This window comes from Panthera onca, chromosome B2 (assembly GCF_046562875.1).
Source record: "Panthera onca isolate mPanOnc1 chromosome B2, mPanOnc1 haplotype 2, whole genome shotgun sequence".
Taxonomy (NCBI): domain Eukaryota; kingdom Metazoa; phylum Chordata; class Mammalia; order Carnivora; family Felidae; genus Panthera; species Panthera onca.
Window position 1 is genome coordinate 31,470,950 of NC_138343.1, and position 11,317 is coordinate 31,482,266.

At 40.8% G+C, this 11,317-nt stretch overlaps 1 protein-coding gene across 1 annotated transcript; it reads left to right on the forward strand.

Annotated features, from left to right (window-relative positions):
* The first annotated feature begins 819 nt into the window (after positions 1–819).
* LOC144612734 (HLA class II histocompatibility antigen, DR alpha chain-like) lies at positions 820–4,670 on the forward strand. The gene is made up of 5 exons (XM_081795797.1): positions 820–962; positions 2,121–2,438; positions 2,796–3,112; positions 3,413–3,578; positions 4,267–4,670. The coding sequence occupies exons 1-4, from the start codon at positions 883–885 to the stop codon at positions 3,565–3,567; spliced, it is 870 nt and encodes a 289-aa protein (XP_081651923.1). The 5' UTR covers positions 820–882; the 3' UTR covers positions 3,568–3,578; positions 4,267–4,670.
* The last annotated feature ends 6,647 nt before the right edge of the window (positions 4,671–11,317 follow it).

The window sequence follows — 11,317 nt, forward strand, 5'->3', positions numbered from 1 at the left end:
GGTTATGGTAAAGCTTTCGTGTAGTTTCTTATCTCTATTACTGCCAGTAAAATAGGCTCTGCCCAATTTGCTCTACTGTATTCATCAACCTGATTCCTCAAATGAGGTGTGTCCCCCCAGTCTACTCCAATCTCTGGTCATATTTCAAATAGTAGAGATTAGAGTCCACAGTTTCCAGTAACCACCACCTATGACATCTCTAACATCCATGTATAGTTACGGGAATGTTGAAACTAACTTTCACCTCTGATGTTCTCTAAATATGGTACAGTTCCATGGATGCCCAGCTCTTGGACTGAGTTGTCCCTCTGGGACAGTAGGACATGGAGGAGAATCTTAAAGCAATAAGAAGCTTCTTAAGTGAAACTCTGTCACACAACACTGCCAAAATCAGGCATTCTCCATGGCATGACAATTTACCATCTCTTAAGATGGTTTATTAGCCCTGAATTAGCATCCCCAGCTGTCACAGCACAGAGGAATCATCTCTCATTAGCTCTCACTTTGGTGTGTTTCCATTGACTCTCCTCTCACTATTAAGCTTCAAGCACATCTCTTCCTAGCATTTGGGCTGAAATGGAGGAGTCTGTGAGTAACTTCACAACATTCTTAAAAACCTGATGTTTTGTGTTGTTATTTGGTTGTGTGTTTATTTGATTAAGAACTTTATTTCTTTATCTAATGAATGAAGTGCTTCCTTTCCCGAACCATTTACAAGAGTCCTTCCCTTAGTAACAGATGTGCCATCTCAAAAGGTCTTTGTGATTGGCTGTACCTTAAGTGATTTGAATTTTAATGTCAGACCTTCTCTTTTCTTCTAGTCTTGTCACTTCTACCCCAGTCTAAGGCTCTACTGCCCCCATCAAAGCACCAAAGAAGAAAATGCCCATAAATGGAGTCCTGGTGCTAGGATTTCTTATCGTGGCTTTCCTGATGTGTCCTCAGGATTCCGGGGGTATCAAAGATAGGTGCTGAGAGAATCAAATCTAGGGATATGAGCTCTGAAAGCACTGGAGAGATGAACTGTAGACACTTGCAGGACAATCTTTGAAGTGAGCAAAATGATGACAGGTATTATGTTGCTATAAATCTGAAAGTATAGCAAATTGTAGTCTGGAGGAGTGCTGCCATTACCATTAATTGAAGTCAATCACATGTAGTTTAGAGAAGCAAAAACTGAGTTCTATATTGACTAATACCATTGACTTTGAAGTGTGCCAAATGTGAGGGAGGAGTAGGTTCTGAGAAGCATTAATAAGCTGCTGTCTGGGCTTCAATGTCTCTTACTGGAAAAATGAGTGCCATTACAAATTTCAACCTCACATAATTTTGTGGGGATTCAATGAGAAAACAATATGAGATGTTCTCAGCTCCTGTACTTAGCTGAATACATGCTGGTTAAATTTTGGCATGTGAATCTTATCAGCATATTTTGAGCACAGATATTATATTGATGATCACTAGAAAGGAACATCGCCCCAGAGCAACAATCTATCCAGGGAGAGGGAAGGCCAGGTACCTGATATGAATTGCAGTATATATGTGTATAGATATCAGAACATTTGTTTTCTAGGTAAAGTGAATACAATCTTGTATGTCAATTTTATATCCATTGACCGAAGAGAATTCATTATTTCATTTGATTCCAGAGTTCAGAACATAGCCTTTTAAAGAGTGTCTCCCTATTCTTAAAACTGCAATAGTCTGAGAGATTCACACAATTAAGGCTGAAGTGTATTCAATGCCTGGGAAAATACAGTGAGTGATCAATTCCTCTTTAGCAGCTGCTGGTGAATTTCCAAAGAGTGGATCACTTCACAGCTTGTAACATGGAGCTTAACAACAGCTTCACAAGACTAAGGGATATTCATCCTTCTTTTCCTTCAATCCACCCTCTCTAACTCTGCCCCTTTATTTCTGCCTTAGAACTCTGTTCAGCCTGGATGTCCTCCACCTGAGCCTCATCTTCAGACTCATCCCTGCCCTCCACCACTCCTTCACTCTGTATGGTTCCACTCTGTATGGTTCCACTGCCCCTGCCAACATGTTTTTCTCACATACTGGATTCTTCTTACTCTCTTCCACCTGGTACCCACTCTGACATCTTTTCCTGCCTTTTCAGAGGAGCATGTGATCATCCAGGCTGAGTTCTATATGAAGCCTGACTCATCAGGCGAGTTTATGTTTGACTTTGATGGTGATGAGATTTTCCACGTGGATATGGAAAAGAAGGAGACAGTGTGGCGGCTTGAAGAATTTGGACGTTTTGCCAGCTTTGAGGCCCAGGGTGCATTGGCCAATATAGCTGTGGACAAAGCTAACCTGGACATCTTGATAAAGCACTCCAACCACACCCCAAACACCAATGGTAACTTCTACACCACTAGACATTGGAATCCTAACGTTGAAACAGATGCTTTGGCTTGTGTTACATTTTTGTAACTGACTTTCCCTCCCAGGGGCCTAGAGTCGCCATCAGCAAGCCCCTACCTCTCATGCCAAAGGCCCAAGAACAAAGTATGAGTTTATTCCTTTCCTTCAGGTGCTCACATCTTATCCTTACCACCCACAGTGACTCATACTGTGAGTCATTGCCCCAAATCTATGCCAGGAGAGACAGGAATAAAATTATACCCGTTACTTAAAGTATCCCAATATATCTTATACCATAACATTGGTTCCAATTCATGGGGGAGAGTATCAGAGATAGGTATCTGAGACTGTGGCATAGATTCTCAGGCACATTTCCAATTGCTTTTTCAAAAGCTTCAGTGGGAGGGAGAGGGTATAGCCTAAGCAGGGAGGCCTAATTTCTGTCACGTGTCCCCGGAACCTCCCGAGGTGACTGTGCTCTCAAACAGCCCTGTGGAACTGGGAGAGCCCAACATCCTCATCTGTTTCATTGACAAGTTCTCCGCACCAGTGATCAATGTCACGTGGCTTCGAAATGGAAAGCCTGTCACCACAGGAGTGTCAGAGACCGTCTTCCTGCCCCGGGAAGACCACCTTTTCCGCAAGTTCCACTATCTCCCTTTCCTACCCTTGGTGGAGGATGTCTATGACTGCAAGGTGGAGCACTGGGGTTTGGATGAGCCTCTTCTCAAGCACTGGGGTATGGACCATCCGTCAATCTCCTTTCTTCTATGGTTTCTTCGCATGATGCTTTGTCTGGTGCTTTGAGACCCAGAGTACTGTAACTCATCCATAACCATTGCTACAAATCCTATTCCTTGTCTTATCCCATTATTCAGCTCCCACTTGTTAATCTGCATTCCCTTCATATATCATTCTGTCTTCCTCTTATTTAGGTGACTAATAACTCTTCATTGACTAAATGTCTATATTTGCATCTAAGTGCTTTTCCAGACCATGATCATTACTTCTGTACCATACTCTGTTTTATTTTCCCCAGAGTTTGATGCACCAACCCCCCTCCCAGAGACAACAGAGAATGTGGTGTGTGCCCTGGGCCTTGTCGTGGGTCTGGTGGGCATCATTGTGGGAACCATCTTCATCATCAAGGGCATGCGCAAGGTCAATGCTGGTGAACGCAGAGGGCCTCTGTGAGGCATCCACAGGTGGGTTTAATGTGGGCAGAGGAAGACATACATGGAGTTTTCCAAGGGTAGGAAACAGCATGGGAAAGAGGATTGTGATGCCTTTAAAGTGATAGGAAAGTCATGGCTCTTGCTAGGATATCTTTGCTAGGATAGAGCCAGACATTGACATCATCTGGTATCCCAAAGCTTCAAGATCCCTTATTTCTTTCCGTACATGTGTACCTAGACCAAAACTTGAGTCTTGGAGATTATCTCCACTACCTAAGACCATTGTTTCACATCAGAGTATTGAATCCAAGTGTTCAAGGAAACATTTGGGCACTTACTGGTTTGTATTTCCTGAGGCAGACCTTCAGTTAAGAAGGGTTTCCAGAGTTTGGTTCACTTGGAGTTAGGGCAGATTCAGTGCATGAAATGAAATTCTCTTGAAGGTCAATACCTATATTTGCTTCTCTAATCTGAAAGGTGATGTTGAAACTTCCAAGAGAAGGTAAGGCAGTGCTCTGCTCATTCATCCTTACTCAGAGTGTAGGGGATGCAGTTCATGTTGGAACGGTGGTATTTAGGTTATGTTTACTGGACAGATGTGAGAGGAATGTTATGAGCCTTTTCCAAAACAAAGGATTAAGGGAGAAGAAAAAGGATCTGAAAAAAGAGCTTAAAATACTCATCTTAATCTTTAGTAACCATGTATGTCTTTCTACAGGCAATGGCTTTTCCCAAAGAGAAGATCAATGAAGAAATTTGTGCCTTGAAAGCTTTATAAGCCTGGCAATATCCCAATTGCTCACCTCACTGAAGACAACTATTTTTCAGCATTTTCAGCCCTTTAGCTATTCTAAGAAGAATGATGCCTTCCTGATATGTCCAGGCTCTGCTGTGGAGTTATTCCATTTACTGCCCTTCTTGGGTCTATTTTTCTCCATTTTCTACCATCATTTGATCATCACCATGTGTTGCCTCTGGAATGGACCCCAGAGGATCCCTTCTCTGCCTGGAAACACTTTGAATGTTCAATTCAAACATCTCTTCACACTTATTGCTTGGGTTTCTCCCAACTGTGATTGTGGTTTTTTTTAAACACAATAAACTTTTGATGTTCTGAGGGAAGGTTTGGTGTGTAAGCCAGTTCTTCACAGAGACTAGAGAATATATATATGATTCTTTCTTCCAAAATGCATGAATGTTGAATGTCTGTGATAAGTTCTGTAAGTAATCAGAAATATCTAGGTTCATTAGGACCATGCCTCACTTGTAGCATCCATAAGCAATTCAGTTGCTGTGATCCAGTCCCCCTATGGAAAACCCTAGAGTAGAGTTCGTTGGGAGATCTCTACTTAGCAACGGTTTCAGGATCTGGTCTTGGTTCTTGAGTCTCCAACCCAATGATATATCTGGATCTTTGGTAGAATGAATGCAAAATGTAGGGTTTAGCCTCAGATAATGAATAAGACTCATGATGGGGAGCAGGTGGGAGTGGAGTAGGGAAGAGAAGACTAGGAGTCATATACCTTACAGAATTTATGTATCAGTGACACTCATTCCAGGTTTAAGGAAAAATAGGATTGGACATTGCGTGTCAGCATTACCCATCTAATTAACATGGTCTTGGATGCCTGTTTCATCACCTTGAGAATGATCTGACTTATTCCTGGAAGACTCTTGTATTGCATATGTATCCCTGAGTAGAAACCCCCAGTAAAAAGTGGGAGGTTGGACAGGACATGACATTTAGATGGACTGAAAACATGTTTGAGACACAGAGGGCTATTGCTCTTTATCTATGAAACTCTTACTAAGTGGTTACCAGGGCCTAGCCGATACCTTCCAGATTAATTATCCTGACAGTTTGCTAGAGTGGCAAATAAGGGCAGTTGCAATGATGTCAATTTGGGGTTCAACTTACTCTACGTTATCTGTGCATTCACTGGTACCCTGCTTAACTAACCTATCTGATTCCTTTCTTGAAGATACTGATGGCAATTTTTCCCACACTGAGTTATTATTATAAGAATCAAAGGAAAACTGCAAAAAGACTAAGTACAATGCATAGAAGTAACAATGCTTCAAGAATTATAAATTCCATTATTTTTTCTCAAAATTTCAATACCTGTTGATAAAAATCCCAGAAAAGAACAAATCAAGGCAAGATGACTTTGAAGGGTAGCAGAATACATCACCCCAAAATATACCACTAGCCAAAAAGATCCTTTAGAGCTGAGAAGGTGGTCTTGGGTAATCAAATTGTGTTAGATTGCTTATTGGCTGAAGAAGGAGTCTGTGCCACAGCAGATACCTCCTGCTGCTCCTGGATCAACACCCCTAATATTACAGAAACCCAAATACAGGAAAATGACAAACAAGCTTCTTGGCTAAAACACATTGATACCAACTGGTTTGGTACCTGGGGGTCTGGACTAAGAGACATACTTCAATCCCTTTGGTATTCTCCTGATAGTCGTCATGAAGCTGTGTTCTCTCAAGGGGTTTAAACACATGTTTACAATCACCAGCAGTACTTCAGATGGTCTCACTGCACTTGGAGAAGCAGAAATGGCATGAACGGTGAGGTGCAAACACCTTCCACGAACCTGATCTGATAACTTAAGAGTTTCACAGGGAAACAAGAATAACTTCAGCCTGATGGTGACTGAGAGAGTCACTAATGCCAAATTTTTGGTCCATCTCTCATGCATGAAAGGATGACCAAAATGGGAGATGATTGGAGTAATTTTACTACGAGGCTATTAGACAGAGATGGCTCCAACATCTTGGTAACTTCCGTAAGCAAACTGAATCCTAAGCCAGACTCTATTCCTATAAGTGCACTTGTATCCCAGCAAAATTCACCGATAGCCAACTGGGCTTTTCCAAGTCAGACTGAATAAGATATAGCGAATCAGGTAATTTCCATGTTTTGCCTCTGCATCTGCTCTATGAAAGCCTTTCTCCAGTTCCTGTCAGAGTTCCATCTCCAGAGTTCTTTCACCATTTTTGGTTGGCACTGCCAGATTTGAATCATGCTCTCGAACAAGCACTTGGAAGTTATCTCATGCCTCAGTTGATCTTTCAACACCCTATAGTAAGTTTCTAGTTGTGTAAGCTATTATTGACTCTTGGTTCCATCTCAGGTCGGGATCTCAGGGTCATGAGATGGAGCCCTCCCCGGGGCTCCACAATGGGTATGATGCCTTCTCCAATTCTCTCTCCCTCTCTCTCTTCCCTTTCCTGCTCCAGCACTCTCTCTCTCTCTGTCTCTCTTCCTCTCTCTCTCTCTTTCCCTCTAAATTAAAAAAAAAAATTGAAAATAGCAAGTTTCTTTAGCTATGGGTTATCAAATCAAAGCCTTGTGTTTAGAAAGTTGATAACAGGCATAGGTGTTTCTTTTACATATTCCTACTTTTTACTATAAAGTAAACAGGTGTACAATAGAGAATACACTAAAACTCAGACACATGGAATAAAAAGAAAACATCTCAATCGTCTCATAAAGAAACACATATTTTGAATACTTTCCTTTTGAAGAGTAATTTTAGCTTTACAGAATAATTGGGCAGAAAGTACAAAGTTCCTAATTTGCATGCCCCCCCCCACCCGCCACATACAGTTTCTTGTATTAACATGAGTCATTAGTGTGGTACATTTGTTGCAATGGATGAGCCAACATTGATACATTATTACTTACTGATGTCCATAGTTTAGATTAAGGTTCACTGTTGACATGATACAGGTCTCTGTTTGGCTTTTCCAGGATATCGTAGAGTTGAAACCCTACAGTAAGAACTTTTTAGCCTAAGAGAATTCTTTCACTTAGCAATATGCATTTAAGGTTTCACTGTGTGTTTTCAAAGTTTAATAGCTTTTTTAAAAATTGCTAAATGATACTTCATTGTATAGTTTTTCCACAGTTTATCCATTCACCTCTCGAAGGTCATTTTGGTTGCTTCCAAGTTTCCAACTGTGAACACAATTGCTATAATCATTCCTGTGCCAGTTTTTGTGTGGATATATGTTTTTAATCCTTTGAGCGAATGCCTATGAGTGTGATTGCAGGACTGCAAGGTAACAGCATGTTTAGCTTTGTAAGAAATCACCATGGTTCCTTCCAGAACAATGGTACCATTTTGCATTACCATCAACAAGGAATGATATTCCTTACTGTACCACATCCTGGCTGGCTAGCACTTGATGTTGTGAGGGTTCTCGATTTTAGCCAGAAGGCCACCTTTTAACAACTTCTTATTTTGAAATAATTAGGGTTTCACAGGAAGTTGAAAAGACAACATAGACAGATTCTGTGTATCCTTTTGCCTAGTTTCTCCAAGTGATTACATATTAAATACCTTAAATAACTATAATACAATCTCAAACCAGGAACCATATTGGTAAAATGTGCATGTCCAGTCGTACGCCTATGTTTCATCCCGTGTGTGCTTCTGTGTGACCGCCACCACCGGCAAGCACAGAATTATTCCAGTACCACAGAGATCGCCCTCATGCTGCCCTCTATATTCACAACCACTTCCCTTCAGACCCATCACTCCACACCTGACAACCACTAATCTGTGCCCCGTCTCTGTAACTTGTCATTCTGAGGATGTTAGATGGATGGAATCATTCAGTAGAGGACTTTCTGAGACTGGCCTTTTTCATGGGCACAATGCCCTTGAGAGCCATCCAGGTTGTCAGGTGCTCCCACAGTTTGCTCGTCTTCATTGCTGACAGTGTTCCATTGTATGGACGCACCAGTTTGTTTACCTGTTCACCTACCGCAGGGCCTGGTGGTATCTAGTTTGGGGTTATAGCAAATAGAACTGCTGTGAACATTTGTGAACAGTTTTGGGTGAATGTAAGTTTTCATTTTCTGACATAAAGCCATGAAATGTGATTCCTGGGTGGGGACTTTTTATGTGTATGCGTAGTTTTTAGGAAACTGCCTAACTATCCTCCAGAGGAGGTTGTACCCGTTCACTTCCCCCATCAGTGCAGGACACTTCCAGTTTCTCTGCATTCTTCTCATCATTTGGCATTGACGCTATTTCATATGTAAACTATTTCAATAGGTACATGATATCTCAGCATGTTCTTAATTTGCATTTTCCTCCTGGCTAGTGATGTTGAACATCATTCAATGAGCTTATTTTCTGTATGAATATTCTCTCTGATAAATGTCTCCTCATGTCTTTCATCCATTTTGTAATTAGAGTAGTTGTGTGTGTGTGTGTGTGTGTGTGTGTGTGTGTGTGCGCGCGCGCGCATGTGTGTTTCTTTGCCTGTATGTTTATTTACTGTGGAGTCCTGAGAGTTCTTAATAGATTCTAGACACATGGTCTTTGTGGCATTTTGGATGTGAAATGTTTTCTTTTAGTAGCTAACCTTTTCTGTCTCTCAATAGGATATCTTATAGAATAGAAGTCTTTAATTTTGATAAAGCCCAATTCATCCATATTTTCCCTTTATGGATGATGCTTTGATGTCAAGTCTAAGAACTCTCCACCAAACTCAAAGATTTTATCCCAAATATTTCCTCCTGTTTTCCTGTGAACATTGTACACTTTACATTTAAATTCATGATTTCATTGAGTGAAAAATTTAAAAAGTGTTAAGACTTGATCTAATTTTTTCCTTTTCCTTTTTTTCCCTTTTTCCTCCAATTTTGTTTGTTTTGTTTTTGTCTATGAATATCCATGTGTTTCAACTCCATTGTTTGAAAATACAATCCATCTTCCTCATAGCTGCATTGTACCTTTGTCAAAAATGAGTTGGGGGCACCTGGATGACTCAGTCTGTTAAGCATCTGACTCTTGATTTCTGCTCAGATCATGATTTCAGGGTTCATGAGTTCGAGCCTCGCATCGGGGCCTGCTTGGTATTCTCTCTCTCTCTCTCTCTCTCTCTCTCTGCCCCTCCTCTGCTCATGTTATCTCTCTCTCTCAAAATGAATAAATAAACATTAAAAAACAAATAATTAAAACATTTTAAAAATGGGTTAGTGTGGATCTCTTTCTGAATTCTCTACACTGTTCATCTCTGTGCCTGACCCTGCACAACCCCCATTAGCCCTGATCACTTAAGGTACAGAAAAGTCTTCAATTAGTGATCATTCAATTTTACTTTTTCCTCAAATTTCATTTTATCTATCCTAACTTCATTGTTTTTTCATAAACATTTTAGAATAACTATCTACAACTAATGAAAATTTTGCTGAGATCTGGATATTGCATGAAACTGGGATATCAATTTGGGAGGAGAACTGACATCTTTACTATGCTCAGTTTTCAGCTGATGAACATGGTAAGTCTCTTCATTTAATTATATCTTTGATTTCTTTCCTCAGCATTTCTGTTAAGAGTTGTACATGTTCTCCTAGAGTTCTACTTCAGTGTTCCTGTTCTTTTCTTTTCTTTTGGTGAGTGACTGTAAATGGTGTTATACTTTTAATTTTTGGTTTTTTTTACTTCATGGCTGTATGTAAAGATACAACTGAGTTTTTCTGTTGATCTTGAATCCTGTCGCCTTGATGAATTCCCTTCTTAGTTCGGAGGTTTTTTTATGTTGGGAAAACACTTCGTTGGGATTTTTTATGGAGACTATCACAACAAATGAGCATAAAGATTGTTTTATTTCTTCCTTTCTGATGTGCCTGTCTTCTGAACACCTCTCATTCATCCTGTTGATGAAAGAGGGGTCCCCCTCCCTAAATAGCATGTGATAGCTCAACATATAACACTCAATATGGACAGATGAGATCGATAGCAAGTTACTACATATACTCACAGCCTGACACAGAAGGACACTTCATTCCATGTAGAGCCACACGAAGGTTGCATTCAGGAACAGAGTGAATCATCAGGACTGTGGCAGGCAGGCTTTGTAGTAACAAGAAGATGAGGTGCCCCCTGGTTCCCATAGGAGGATGCTTTTGTTTGAATAGTTCCAGGGGCAGACAGACAGGGAAAGGAAGCCTGTAGGTTAAGGATCGGGTGGAGAGCAGCTTTTCAGGCTGGTAAGTAGCGGATAGAAGTCCTTCCTTCTGGGCTGGGGAAAGATACCTGGTACAGGCAGGGGCACTCATGGTTATGCTTTTTGCAGCCCTTTTTGAGGCTTTGCAACAAGAGTGAGTGCTTTCTGTCTTGGTGGCGGTGAGGACTGAAGGAGCATTCAAACAAAGGGTTTTGAGAGAAATTACACTTTGGTAAATGCTCCAGGGGACTGAATGCTCCTCAAGTTGAAAGTAGAAGTCCTTAGTGAAGGAAGACAGAAGAAAGATTTTAAGAGGATTTTACTGAGGATAATTTTAAATGGCCACATGAGGACCCTTTAAACTACCTAATTAGTCTTTCTCTGTATGGCTTATTTCCCTTAGCATAACACTCTCCAGTTCCATCCACGTTGCTACAAAAGGCCATATTTCATTCTTTCCAATTGCCAAGTAGTATTCCATTGTGTAATAAACCACCATTTCTTTATCCATTCATCAGTTGATGGACATTTAGGCTCTTTCCATAATTTGGCTATTGTTGAAAGCGCTGCTATAAACATAGAGGTACAAGTGCCCCTGTGCATCAGCACTCCTGTATCCCTTGGGTAAATTCCTAGCAGTACTATTCCTGGGTCATAGGGTAAGTCTATTTTAATTGTTTGAGGAACCTCCACACTGTTTTCCAGAGCGGCTGCCGCAGTTTGCATTCCCACCAACAGTGCTCTCTGTCTCACTCTGTCTCTTTTCTGTCTCTCTCTGTTTCAAAATAAATAAA

Coding starts and splice junctions, on each gene's coding strand:
- LOC144612734 (XM_081795797.1), top strand. CDS start 883: ATGCCCATAAATGGAGTCCTGGTGCTAGGATTTCTTATCGTGGCTTTC. Junction 2,439..2,795: donor TTGGCTTGTGTTACATTTTT/GTAACTGACTTT, acceptor GGGTATAGCCTA/AGCAGGGAGGCCTAATTTCT. Junction 3,113..3,412: donor GCCTCTTCTCAAGCACTGGG/GTATGGACCATC, acceptor TATTTTCCCCAG/AGTTTGATGCACCAACCCCC.